This window comes from Hyaena hyaena, unplaced genomic scaffold (genome assembly GCF_003009895.1).
Source record: "Hyaena hyaena isolate Hyena2069 unplaced genomic scaffold, ASM300989v1 scaffold_421, whole genome shotgun sequence".
Taxonomy (NCBI): domain Eukaryota; kingdom Metazoa; phylum Chordata; class Mammalia; order Carnivora; family Hyaenidae; genus Hyaena; species Hyaena hyaena.
The window spans coordinates 316,381-330,592 of NW_024081057.1; the positions used below are offsets into that span (position 1 = coordinate 316,381).

Sequence of the window (14,212 nt, forward strand, 5' to 3'; positions counted from 1 at the left end):
CCCTGAATCTGACTCCATCCAGAGCCGAAGGACAGCCTTGGGATGGCCCGTGCCCAATCCTGCCCTGTGAACCTCGTCTTCTCCACCGACAAGTGTGCTGAGCAGGCCAGATTTGCCTCAAGGTTCCTAATGGGTTCCAGCAGGGTAACAAAGGTGTGAGCATACGTGGCGAGCCAAAATCCTGCAGGGGTGACACAGGACGGATGTGACCACAGCCCCTGCACCTCGGCCAGTCGCCTCACCTCCTCCTCTTGCTTCTTCTTGCGCTTGGCATCAGAGGCATCAGCGTCTCCTTCCTCAGCTTCGGCGTCCACAATGTGCCCTTCCTCTTCCTCATCACCCTCCTGCTCTCCCTGTGGTTTGGGGACAAGGAGGAAAAGAGACTGGCTCCAATACAGAGTGTCTGGTGAATCCATCTATCTACCCATTCATCCTCCTTTTCAGCTCGCTCAGCCACCCAGCCACCCAGCCACCCACCTGTCTATCTATGCATCGATTCATTATACCTCCACCTGCCACCCTCCCAACCACCCATCTACCTACCTCCCCTGCCACCCAGCCACCCTGTCCATCCAGTCCCTGCTCTGGGCTAGCCCCGCACTCCCTATCTCCTTCTCTTCAAGTTTCATTTTCACGTGTACCATCTGTAAAACCTTGCATTTAAAAAAAAATTCAGAAAAGGGATCAGGCTTTCCAAGTCATTAAAAGAAAATGGTATACAATATTGTTCTAAATATTTTTGTTCTAGGTGGAGATGAGGAGACAAGAGTATCTTGGTGAACTATTAAGTATTTTGAAAACCAAACATTTGTACTTTTCTCTTCTGACCTTGGCTCCTAGTTTCTTAGAATTTTCTGGGTGACTTAAGGATCAACGGAGCAGCCTTTCAAAGACCACCCATACCCATCTGTGCTTGAGTTAGCCAAGTGGTAGACCTCCCGGGCCAGAGGCCTAGCATTCTCTCTGGTCTATCCTAAGGCAGTACTAAGTCATCACTGGGACCCCCCAACCCCCAAACAGGCTGACTGCATTGGCATAGCTATTGCTACATAGCCCTAAAAGCTGCTGTTGGCTCAGAGGACAGTAGGGGACCTGCCCCCACACTACCCCTGGGTTTCCTTGCAGATGAGATATCACCATTCCTGGACTATTTTGCCCCTAATGGTTTTTCCCTCTTTCCTTTTTTATTATGGCAGCCCAACTTTCCTCCCTCAAATGCCTCTTCTAACTCCTACTAGTACTCTGTGGGCCTCAGTTTATCTGGCCCAGGGAAGACAAAGGTAGAGCAACATGAAACCAGAAAAAGAATTAAAAAGCCCAGTGGGTACCAATACTTTCAGCCTGTCCTCAGGATAAAAATCACTTACAGAATGGTCCTTGAGAACAGACAGATAGATCACCCTGAGCCTTCACCCAATGCCAACCAGACGTGCTGTCTGGCACTCCCCTATGACCCTGTGAGCACAGCACGTTAAGTGGTGAGGTGTAGGGAAAGATGGGACAAAACCGGGAAGGGGCTCGAGCCTTGCTGAAAACAACCCCAGAGCCTTTCCAGGGGAGAAGGTTAAGCCAACAGCCACCCTATGAGCTTCCCAGCCTGGGACCCTGCCTGTGTTGGTCCTAGAGGGGTCCCTGGGGGACATACTCACCCGGTTCCTCTCTGAGTCCCCAGTGTTGTCTAGATCCCGCTGGGTAGCTCTCCGAGTGTTTACACTTCTGAAAGCTGAGCCTTTACTGTTCTTCTTTCTGATGGATTCCATTAGAATTTTAAAGAATCTAAAATAAGAAGAAAGCCACACAGCCCTGTTCAATATGAGCATCTCTACTCTCCCGTCCTTGTGGGGGCAGGATATTCTGTCCAAGGGTCTCACAGCCATCTAAGGTGGTGTCAGGGATTTACATGTGAGCCAGAGATGCAGCGGCTCCTATCAGCTCACTTTCCCCACCTCCTGCGGTTTCTGAAGGGCAGAGAGAGAGCACTGCTCCACAGCCCACAGGGCCTGGTCTGATCACGTCCTGCCACTCCTCAGGTGAGTGGCTTTCAGCACAACAGTGTCCTGAGCTTTAACTCCCTCATCTGTAAAATGTGAGTATGAATACGCATCACAGTCCTGTTTCAAGGATTAGAAACAACCCCGTCCAATAACTGTCACGAGGCCTGGCGGAGTGGGTGCTCCATACGTCAAAGTTGCCAGTGCTGCTGTGACCAGAGTGTGACAAGGACCACAGACTCTCCAGCAGGAGGGGGGTCCAGGCCAGGACTAGGACCACCCCCGCCTGCTCCCCGCGCATCTCCAGAAAGTGGCGCAGCGCAGGCCTGACAGATCCCGTCCCCATGGGGTAGGAGCCCTGACAATTTGATGGAAGAACTAAGATGTGCAAGGGTTCATCAGAGTTTTAAAGGTAGTAATAACTTGCTTTGTGGCAATAAATCGTGTCGACAAGTTGGAACCAGACCAATTTAAAAGAACCAACTTGAAGCAGAGCCTGGGGGCCTTCCCTGGCCCCTTGCCTCTTTCTCCTGAGTTTTCTATTTTGAAGCTCCCTTAAGGCCTCGTCCTGCCTCCCTGCACCTCCCCCCCACCCCCTTCCCCATCTTTATTTTTTCACATAATCTCTTTGCCTTTCTTCTTCTTTTAGCCCAGAACAGCATGCCAAAATGGACTGCTTTAATTATATGAAGTATCAGGTCCCTCAGCCAGCCAGTCTGTCCTGTCTCAGCACCTATAACGTGCGTACCATGTGCCCTGCGTGCAAAGCAAGGCGAAGCCACAAGAGTGTAGTCTTAATTTAACAAGCAGGCAAATATTTACTATTTTTCTTATTAAGAGCAAAACCCTGCTGGTCTCCCTCCTCATTTTTTTTTTAAACTTTTTAAACTTTATGGTTTTGCTGAGGTTTCTGCCCTTGGCAGAAAAAAGGCTCCTCACTCACCAATCAGGGAAGAACCTGGTTACCAGGTGCTAGGGATGGGGATAAGGGCTATACAATCTAACTGAGAAGAGGGGTCAAAGGAAAAGTTTCTGGAATGCCAGGCTCTGGTTCAAATCTGCATCTAGCCAGAGACCCAGGAGGAAGGCCCCGATCTTGTCTGCATGGTGGGACACATCCACCCTGACCTGAGCCCACTGCATGGAGAGGAGTGGAAACGGGGGTGTGGAAGCACTAGGCCCACTGCTCATCTCCTCCCACTGCTTCGGGGGTGCTGCTCTGACTTCTTGGACTCTCACGGCAGCTTTGTGGCCATGTCACCCCTCCGAGGGTCCTTCCTCAAGCCCTCCATAATTGGCCCAAACCCCAACTACCCATCTCCTCCTACCCACCCTGGTGCATCCTCTGGGCTTGCTCCACCAGCTATTTCCCCAGCCCCTTCGCTACCTGCTGGAGTTGCAACCACCCTTCGAGGCTGGCCCTAAGTACAGATAAAGTCCCCAGGGAGACCTTCCTTAATCCCCCCTCCTTGGGCACCCCTCTGCTTGGACTGCCTCTTCCAAGACTGCTGGAGAATAGTAGTCTCACCTGTGAGAAGGTGAGAAAGCAGAATGAACCCTGACCAGTAAGTGGCAGACATGTCACCAGTGCCAGAGTTCTCCTGTGGGTGCAAACCAGTTTGCCCTCCTGTAATTTTGTCATGAGCTAGGGAACTGAAGGCCCACAATGACTGTCCTGTAAAGGTTTTGCTATTTGTCAGAATGTGGCAACCAAAAGGGAACAGGACAGGTCGGCTGCAGAGATACCTCCCATCCCACATAAATAATTGCACACAGAGAATATGACCCCTGGCGGTTTCCAAGGGCACCTGGCAACCACTCTGCCACCTGCTGCTTGCAAAGTCAGACTCCCAGAAGCTCTAATTGCACAGTCCAGCTTGGTCGTTTCACGGCTGGGGACGGGAGGCCAGAACTTCCACCCGACTCCAAGCTCGGCGCTCTCGTGACTCCCCCGCTCCCTGGCTCACCGCCCAGATGGTTTACACAAACATCCACAGTGACTGCTGTAATATTTACAGAACCTCCAATGCTTATACATCACCATCTAGACAAATGCCTCCATGTCTTTTTTTTTTTTGTCCAATCTATTGTCAAAATAGTCTCATGAGCCAATAGTTGGAAGAAGAGATGGAATGAGAGGGAGGGAAGGGGAGAAGAGAGAGAAACCGAGGTGGAAGAGGTGGGGGTTGGAAGGGAGAAAGGAAGGAGGAAAGTTTCTTGTGGGGTCGGAGTGGGGGTGTCACTCTTTGAGAGCACACTCACATTGCCTCAGGTCCGGAAGAGGTCGCTCCACTGCCCAAGCCTGTCAAGCACCATCCAAACCACACCCCAGTTCACACATTGCTCCTTCTCTCATTTTTGGCCCGATGTGCTCGAGCCAGAGTAGCTCCAGCATGAGCTACTGCACATGGCTTTGTTTATCACAGCTTTTCAAGTGCACAAGCAAAATACAAACTAGGAGCTGAAAGAGTACTTTGCTGCTGGGAAGAAGCCAGGGAGGGCTGACCCTCATCAAGAAAAAATATTTTATTAAAGGTGAAGGATTTTCAATTCCCTGAGATAACAGAAATAAAAAGAACTCCTAAGTGCAGCCTGGTACATGCCTCATGCTGACCTACCTGCTCAGCGGGCAAAGCCCCAGGTGAACAGAAACCAGGCACACCACCTAGCTCTGACTGCTCTTGACAAGTCTTAAGAGGCCATGTGATCCTAAATCCCATTTCTCAGGAAAGGGCTGCCTGGCCAGCACAAACATGCGGGGCACTTGGGAGTTATGCTGCTCCCTGTTAATTAATGAGCCGGCAGGCTGGAGACGCGTCTCCTGTGACATGGCCCAGCATCTCGAGAGCACTGGGCCTGCCTGGTAAAAGGAACCTTCTCCACCCATGTGGATGGTGATGCACGGGCGGTCCCCCAAGACCCAGGCAGCGACAACTTCACCCGGGCTCATGTAAATTGGGGCAGGATTTATCCAGTGGTGGCCCCTTTCCAAGGGGATGAGTTCACGTCCAAACCCAACAACCATGATACCCACTGTCCTGAACACCACACGTTGAAGAGGACTGGCCTGAGACCAGCTCACATCTTCGGGTCGGAGGGAAGAAGAGGGCCAGTGGCAGAACGGATGCTCTCTCCTGGCCACACTGCATCCATGACTCAACCCTGAATGGGCGTCACTCAGGACAGGTTGGTGGGATGACTGAAAGCAGTGGGCTCTGCCTCCACTCTGCCCCATTGGCTCTCCATTTCGGGGAGGCTCCGGGAAGATCTGAGAGCTGGTCTAGATTAGAGGCAGTGGTTGGTGGTCTGTGACCAAATCCTGCTGACAGATGTGATCTATTTGGGCTACACCAAGCTTTCAAAAATGTAAGAATTACTTGCTGATATTTAAAAACGAAGAGACTTCTTATTTATAAAAGCAGTAACGAGCAATCACATAGCCAAAGACAGGAAAAAAAACAGAGAAAGAGGCTTTTTTTTTTTTTTTTTGAATCAAAAGATCGAGCCACTCTGGCCCCCATGCCTGTCCTGAGGCAGGTTCTGTACTCTCCAGCCTGCCAGGGGCCTCCCGGCCTTCTTCACTGGCCTGTTCCCCGCTGGGCCCTGCGGCCATCTGAGTTGGCACGGCATGATGTAGAGTCAGCTGGTGAGTCAAAAGTGCTTTGCTGGCTCTTCCTGGTTTACCCTAGCCCCAGTGCGCCCACCATCCGACTCCTGGGTACTGAGCGTGGTAGCCTGTGCTTTTCAAATGTCCAGCACTAACTTCCACTCAAGAAAAAAAAGAATGCTCATTCTCCCTACCATAAGGGAACTTGAATCTCTCTGTAAGAAGCTGCAGGTTCCCCAGCTTAGAATTCGGGTTTACAAGCAGCATGCTGTCTGTATACCGCTCGTTATTGCACAGACTAGAAATGTATTAGGAACCATATTATGCTGCCTGGAACATCATGTCAAAAATCAACACCATGTGCTAGTCTGACCTCACAGCAGTACCCTGTGATGGGGCTCCCTCCACTTTCCGGTACATAAACTTCCACGTCGTAAAGCCTCCAAACCCAAGGCAACAAGACTCATCAACCAGAGAGAAGGCAAGTTTTCAGAGAGTGGTGCATGGTCAATGCAATCACACCCACAAGCCTTCCAAATTAGGCTGCAGGGCCTGTTGTTTTCCCAAACACTGCCCTTGAAGGATCCATTTAGATGAATGTAGCCAATCTCTAGGAGTCCTGCAGCCTGGAGCACTTAAGGGCAATGACAAAGTCAAACAGCAAATGTGGCCCAAGTCCTCACCTCGTTTCCATGAAGTGCAGGATGTCCTCAGGTCTCAGGCACTTCTCTTGCTGGTAATGTGCACGTGGCAAGAACTGAAACCGCAGCTGGTACACCTGAAACTTGTCCTGTTTTTCTCCAATACAGAAGGATTCCTGGACATCAATTTTCTCCAGCACCTTGAACCAGATGGACAGAGAGAACCCAGCTTGCCTGAGTCCCAGAGAACTGTGCATGACTGTCATGGTTTTGGGAAATCCAAGAGTTTAGGGGGATAGGGCCAGGGGCCACAGGACCAAACCCCAAAGAAACCCCAATAAGTTCTGTCACTGTGAATCCTTGGGGGACAGATACCCACGGCTGGGGGGGTCACCTCCAGAGGATGGCCCAAGGCTGCAGACACCAGTGGGGCTGGTAAGCTGCCGCAGAAAGGATGTTTATTTTGAAAGCATGCAAGAAAGCTGTAGAACCGATGATTACTCCTAAAGCTTACTGGTTCATCCCTGCTTGGCACCTGTCAGAGGGAGCTTCTCCCTCCTTCGTGGAAGTCTGAGCCCAGGGTCTGAACAGTCAGCAAAGCCTGTTCTTCAGAGACAGAAAATGCAGAAAAATGCCTCCACACACTGTGGAGCCAGGTCCAAGAGATCATTACCTCCCCCAAGCACACTCTGGTGAGCTGCTTCTTCAGGCTCTTCACTCTCTTCAGTGCTTTCTTGGTGTTGAACACGGGCACGCTCATCATGGGCGTCTTGATGTTGGCACTGGCCACCATGAGGATCTCCCTCAACCTGTCGCAGAATGAGGGCACATCTAACCATAAGAAGTACCCAGATTCTCTACCTGTGCGAGGCCTTTCTTATCAAGGTATTATGGCTCTTTGGGGATCTGAGAAGCCTTGGGATCTTGCAAGGAAATACAATGGATCAGAAAGTGTGAGCTCTGGCCCAGTGAGTGACAGCAAGTGACTCTTCCCATCAATTTTCTCCATGGAAGCATGGACTCCTCAAGGACAGGCTAGTATTATTCTTGTATCCTATCACCTGTGCCTTGCATACAGTGGGTGCTTAGTAACAGCTTATGGAATAAATGAGAGATGCAGGGATGGCAACTAGCGTCTGTAGTGCTCCTACAGGGGCAGGCACCATGATGCTCCTGGCCTTGCCCCTGAGTTGTCAGCCCACATGGTGCAACTGCATGGTGGGCCCTGGCCTCCTCCCCTCCATAGGTCAAGGACCCTGAGGTTAGGGGAGCTGAGGAACCTCAGTCTCTCTGCTAAAAAGTAGCAGGGCCAGACATTCAATGCAGGTGGGTCTTCCACCCTTTCCTCTTGCCCAGTGACCATCACCCTGTAGAGGCGTACATGTACCTGAATGGGTCCTAGGTGACTGGTGCCCCCAGAGTTAGACAGCCAAGTGCAAGTGGCTTGTTAACAACCTCTGTTTCTGAGTCCCAACCCCAGGAGTGTACCTTCACAAGTGTCCCAAGGTAACGGATACAGGAGTTAGCAGAGGGATAAAGAGAAATTCTAAGAGGCCTGGTCACTGATCCAACCACAGAAACCAACTGGGCTCTAGAAAGTCCAACCCTAAACGCCATTTTGGATGAGATGCCCACCCACTCCCCTCTCTATTAAATGACTTTCTCCCCACGAGTGGGCTTAGGACAAATCCCACCCTATGCACCCATGTAGCCCCGTACCTCGGAATGCCCAGAGTGACATTCATCTCGCCTCTGCCAGCAAAGTGGAAGGTGTTCAGGGTCATCTGTGTGGAGGGCTCCCCGATGCTCTGGGCAGCCAGCAGGCCCACGGCCTCACCCGGATCACACAGTGAGCGCTGCCACTTGAGCTGCAGCAGGGTCCTCAGCCTGGAATGGGGTAGAGAGGGGGGCAGGGCTAGGAGCACAGACACCATCTGTCTGTCTGTTAGGAGCTGTCACCACCACCCAAAGCCAGGGTGCATGGAATATTAGCTCTCCCTCTTTCTGAGCTTGTTTTCCCTAGGCAAATGATCCTCCTAATCCTTCAAATCCCGTCAGTGACCCTGGGATGTCCTAAATTATGCAGTACAGATCCCAGCTGGGTGGCTGAAGTGCTAGACACTCATGCTTGGACTGTTCATGTTTGCTGCAGGAACGTCACGCTCCCACTCTGCACCAGTTACCGTGAGCCTAAAGTAGTGAGCATTTCTGAGCTCACTGTTCATGCTTTCCTTCCATTCTTTTCTCCCCACCTCCCACTGTACAAACTAGGAAGGGGTTCACTGAACAATTATGGGGGGAAGGTGGGGGAGGAAAAGGGGGTTGCTATCTTACTCGGTGCAAATGACCCCAGGTCACAAGGGAAATGTGCATGCTATATACAGTTTTGTGATGTATTAACCATTCTTCCTTTTAGAACAGCCACAGAAATAGTGTATTTCCCCAGCACACGGAACAAGGAAGGGGCTCAACACAGGAAGACTAAATGGACGTATGTGTGGATATAAAGTAGTGACAGTACATTTCTAAGCAAGTTCCTTTTAAAAGTAACATTTTCCTCTAATCCACCATGTTGTCTCTCCCAGTTACTTCAAACCAGTGAAGTCTGAGTACCTCAGTATTTCTCACTGAAAAGAACCTTCAAATACCTCCAGAACTTTAGAGATTCACCCAGAGATTCGCTTGCTGCCTACTGACAGGTCCCCTGTGAGTGCCACTGAGGCAGAATTGCCTCTCCCTCTTGGTCCTGCAAACCCAAATGATGCTCTCCCCACTCCCAAGGCGGTGCTGCCCGTCCTTCTGAAGGTAAACAGCCAGTGTCCTGAGCTGCAGGGAGGCAGGTGAAGGGGGCAGGGGCATCAAGGTCTCACTCTTTCAGGGAAAGCCCTGCCAGCAGTTGTGATAACCCAGCATGATTTATTCTGTCCGGGCCTCTCTGAGGCCTGACTAGAGAAGCCCCATTAAAGGGCAGAGAGAGTCCTGCTCCTCCCCTCGGGTTCCTCCACTCACGCATTTGCCTTCCCTCCTTTGCCTTTATGGATTCCCAACTTCCGCCTGCAGGCCCATTCCCGGACTCGGCTAGTCTCACCGGGTGCAGGACGAGCAGCCGGGCCTCGGCCCACACCCTGGAGGTCTTCCAGCTCCGCCGGCCAAGTCCAGTGAGCTGAGTGCAAAGGGTCCCGGCACGGACCCTGCAGCGGGCCTTCCATGGGGGCACTTTTGAGGCTGTAACCCGATGTGGCATGGTGCTGGTCATGCCTGGCTTCCCACCCACCTGGACCACAGGATTCTTCTATTTATTTATTTATTGGTGAGTAAGTCCAGGCTGAGGACTGCATGTGTTCCTTCTTTCTTAAGACTTCAGGACCCAAGGCTCAAAGGAATATTGGAGTAAATCAGATCCAACCTGTCATGAAAGGCTGAGCCACGGGGTCACAGGGCAGAAAACGATTTGCCCTGGGCCAGAGTTAGAAGCTGGTGAACGGCAAGCAGATTCCCTGACTCTCAATTAGCCACAGCCACCATCCTGAACTCAAGAGAGATGTCATTTGTGCAAGTTCCCACCCAGGGGAGCATTGTTCTCTGTCCTGGGTCAGGCAGGGGTGTCCATTGCTATTTGCCCTTGCCTCTTTTGGAGACCTCTGGGTTTGCAAGGTGTCTTTTCTATTTTACTTTCCTCCCTCCTGCTGGAGGCTTGAACTCAGGAGGCTGCCCCGCCCCCCCTCCAGAGTAGGTAAGGAAGGGCCCGAGAAGCATATTCTCCCTCTGCATTTGTGCCCTGCAACAAATCAACATCCTTACCTGTCAAGAGAAAGCTCTGATTTTTCATAACTCTTCTCTGCTTGAGAAGCCCACTCAAGACTGTAGTTGTCCATCTTTTTTTCAAATGTTTCTGACACTGATGCAAAGTAGATGTCTGGGCGCCAGACGGACAGACTGGGGTCAGGACAAGGAGCTGCTTTCTTCTGGTACTTCCTTCGACTCTGCTCATCTAACTCATCCCACATTCTCAGCATCTGAAAGGAAGGAAAGGCCTCAGCCATGTGGGAGGAAACCAAGAATGGGCCTGTCTTTCCTGGGACATCCAGTGGTATAAGGAGGATAAAAGGCACTGGCTCCAAATGAGAGTAGGGGAAGGAGACAGAACCAGATGACAATAAGAAATCCACCTCAACATTTAGGACAGGGATAAACAGAATCCATCCCGGCATGCCTGGGCTGACCATGACCCTTCACCCCGGCCCACTGGACACAGGCAGGGCGACCAGGAAAGTTACTGTCCAAACCAGAATTCTTTTAAGAGTAGAATGGGGAACTGTCATTAATAATGCTAGGGCGAACCAGGACATGGCTGTCCTTCTTCCGAGCTTTCGCACCCTTGATGTCCCAAAGCTACCCCACAGCAAGTGCTTTGAAGTGCTCCCCTGCCTCCTGGCCCCCTGCTGTGTTTGTCTAACGGGAGGCCCCAGCAGCAGAGGGGAAGGTGGGAGGAGAGTGAAGCTGGGCATTTATCCCCCACCCTCTTAAGAAGCCTCTGAGTAAGTTATGCCTCCCTACTGCCCATGGACACCCTCTCCACCCCTGGTGGCTATTCTCCCTATTCCTGCCCACCTGGGGTGGTAAAGACCCAAGTTACCAGCCCCAATCAGTTTCTCCAATACTGGCCCACACCCTAGTAAAGAGTAAAAACCCTCCTTGAGTTCCTATTTGAGGGCCATTTGTTTCCTAACAGTGAATAAAGCCATATTATACTATTATACCTTCTATTAGGAAATCAACCCATTTCAATCCCTGAGGTCTATATGCTCCAGGCACTGGGGACAGAGCTACCCCCCAAGTCACCTGCCGAGTCCCAGGGCTGCGGCCATTCTGGTTCCCACCCTCAAGGTTCAAGGCTTTCACAGCTGCCTGAATTTTCTGTGAATAATTCAAGAAGGCGCCTTTCTTCAGCATGGTGTTGGGATGCCTGCTTTGCCATTTTTTGATGGCTCTGAAGTGGCGGAGAGCTTTCTGGGGATCTGCTCTGGATAAAACTTCATGGAGATGCTTTGATTTCATGATCACCTAAATGAGCAAACAAACAGACAAACAATAGACACAAGACCAGAGAGATGAGGGCATGATGCAAGGGTCATGTCACACAACTTCACGGGGCCAAGATGGTCCGCGTGGAGCCCTCACGGCGCCTCTCAGAGGTGCTGAGCACCTGCTAACAGGGCCCTCACTGTTTATCCTGGACTTGGGAGCTGATGTTCAGACCTCCCCCCCCCCGCCCCGTGCCAAACCCAGTTTCTAGGGAGAAAGGAGGAACGGAAGTGATCACCAAAGCTTTGGGACAGGCGCCAGGACAGAAAGGAGCTAGCACTGAAGTGAAACCTTCAATGCTGCCATCTGCTACATAACCACGGGCAGGTCACGATGGTTTCAGTATCGGACTGCAAACTGGGGTGACTGCTCAGTCAGGGGTGATGGTCATTTTGGAGCGGCAAGGTATGGTATGAAGATCACCAGCCTGTGTGGCAGATATGGCTGGGTCCAAACACTGGGCCTGCCACACGGCAGCTGGTCACTTGAGCTCTGATACTCGTTGTCTCAGCTGTCAAACAGACAGAAGAATACCTACTTCCCCAGGTTGTGGTGAGCATAAAAGCATACGCTGTCCACAGTGCACTTTAGTTTAGGGCCCAGCACGTGGCAAATGCCTCCAGATGGTAGCTGTCGTTCCAGAGGTACATGTGCCTTTCTGCGACCTCATGGGGAAAGTCCCCAGAGGGGTTATGAAAATGTCAAGTGTTTTAGGGCATCCACGGGTGCTTTATAACCTTCTCCCCACTCTGCTTTTTGACAGCCACCTCACTGCACGGCAAGGCTCAGGGTGCAAGGCCCACCATGCAGCTCCGGGCCCCACCATCCCCAGGCACCACATCTGGCCAACTACCTCGTAGTTACTGGCGAGGAAGGGGAACTGCTTGGGCTGCAGAAACTGTGTCTTGGGGATGTCCAGGCCGTCCTCCCCGTACAGGAACTGGACCACACTGCCATCGCTGTCGCGGACTGTCAGATCATACTGGACGACCAGCCCCTCCAAGTGCTTGATGATGCACCTGCACAGAGACCAGGGCGGTGGATGGTGGGAAGGGCAGCTGAGCAAGGCTCCAATGCCCCAGGCTCAGTGCTACAGCAGCTCCCAGCCACAAGCTGCACTTCCTGATGGTTTTCGGGGAGGAGGAAGCTGTAGCTGTGTGCTGGAGGGGCTAGCTGCCATTACTCGACCCAGCCCTGGCTGCCATATCCAGCCCCAGCAGCTGGGAGTGCCGCCTGCCTTTCAGCCCTCTGCACTGCAGAGCTCCCCAAGAATATCTGTAGGCCCATAAGGCAGTAAGGCAGGAGGGCTCACTACCCACCCAATGCTTCTCCAATGTGGTTAGTCCAGAGATTTGCCAGGGAAACTAAGGACACATGAGCAACTAAATGCTTATGTGCTAAGCCTAACCTGGTGCCCTTTTTCCTCAGTGCTCCCAATGGTCAGCTGCCTCCCTCAAGCTCTCTCCCTGCCACCTGGTACTGGCTCTGTAGTTTACCTCCAGCCACTCTACCCTGTCTCTTCCTGCCACCTTAACAGGTTTTTCAGGAGCCACTGTTCCCCTAAGCTCCAAGGCAGAGTTCAGTGTCAGTCACCACTATCTTCCTGGCCTGGTGCGGTTGGTGCTGAGCACCCACTTCTCTGCTGAAAATGCTGGAGGTGCTGCTTGGAGCCCTCTACTCTGCTCTCCTTGCCCGCAGGGTCCCGCCCTCCGCACCAGCCACGGCCCCACAAGGCTGCACGTCCAGCCTCTCCTGACCCTCAGGCCTTGTCTTTAAAGGACCAGTGGATGTGACTACTTGAATATCCTGCTGTTGACACCTGACGCCACACATACTTTCTTTCTCCTCCCTCTCAACCGTGTCCCTGAGCTGCTACTCAGGCCTGAAAACTCAACTAGGTTTGTCTGCCGCCCTTCCAGCTCTCACTCCTGGGTTCCAGCCAGCTGCTCTATGTCTTCACAACTGCTTCTTCCTTTCCAATGACACTCTTGGGGGCAGCCTTCCAACGTCTAGCTGGAACGCCACCACAGCCGGGCTGGCCTCCTCCGATCCATCCTGTCTGCAGCAGTGCACGGGACCTCCCCACCACAACCCTCCACTGCAGGCGGAGCCCGTGGAGGCTTTTGCACTTTGTCCCGATGGTTGCTGCTCCCCCATTCCAACAAACACCCCCCACATCCTCCCCCCAGCATATCTAATTGGCCTCAGAGACTCCCACCCCACACATGGATCCCGACCACTCCAGACTTTGATCATTTGTTTTCTAACTTTTTCAAGGTTACACTTGTACTAATGAGTGATTTAAGAAATGGGAAGTGGGGTATAACCCCTGCTCACAGAAGGAAACGGCTGTGTGATCTGTGCCCGACAGGGGAACTCATCCAGCTGTGCTGAGAGCCAGCTTCCCACGTGGTTCCGCCAGCTTGGCAGATGGGCGCCTTGCTGCCCCGCCACCCAGGGTTGTCCACCCCAAACCCACCTTTCCCTTTCTTGGCCCAGTCCCATGGGCTGCAGCCTTGGTAGTCAAGGGGGAGGGGACCACAGCAAGGAGTGCAGCTTTGGGGAATCTGGAACACAGCAGCAGGAGAGGGGACAAGGCTGGAGCAGGGACAGGAAAACCTCGGAGGGCAGGATGAAGGAGTTCCGTCTCCTGTGGGGTAGTCACCGAGTTCCCAGAGAACAGGACTTAGAACCAGGCCTCAGGGGCTGGGGTGGGGTGGGGGGGAATGGTGCGTACCCGCAGAATGCAGGGACCCTCGTATAAACCTCCAAGCTCACGCTCTACCAATCTTTTAGAAGGGGAAGTGTATCAGCATTTTCTGTCCCAGGCCACCCATGGCCATTTTTGAAAAGTTTTTTCACCCAAAGGGACTATAAGCGAACTGTCA

At 52.3% G+C, this 14,212-nt stretch overlaps 1 protein-coding gene across 1 annotated transcript in view; it reads right to left on the reverse strand.

Moving 5' to 3' along the window:
• The window catches only part of POLR1A (RNA polymerase I subunit A), a 75,388-nt gene that overhangs the window by 4,877 nt on the left and 56,299 nt on the right, over positions 1-14,212 (reverse strand). Inside the window, exons 22-29 of the mRNA XM_039252636.1 lie at positions 12,178-12,343; positions 11,082-11,303; positions 10,041-10,255; positions 7,959-8,126; positions 6,913-7,048; positions 6,282-6,439; positions 1,650-1,776; positions 243-353 (exon numbers count right to left, since the gene is read on the reverse strand). Of these exons, the coding sequence (XP_039108567.1) occupies positions 243-353; positions 1,650-1,776; positions 6,282-6,439; positions 6,913-7,048; positions 7,959-8,126; positions 10,041-10,255; positions 11,082-11,303; positions 12,178-12,343 (1,303 nt within the window). The remainder of the gene's footprint in view (positions 1-242; positions 354-1,649; positions 1,777-6,281; positions 6,440-6,912; positions 7,049-7,958; positions 8,127-10,040; positions 10,256-11,081; positions 11,304-12,177; positions 12,344-14,212) is intronic.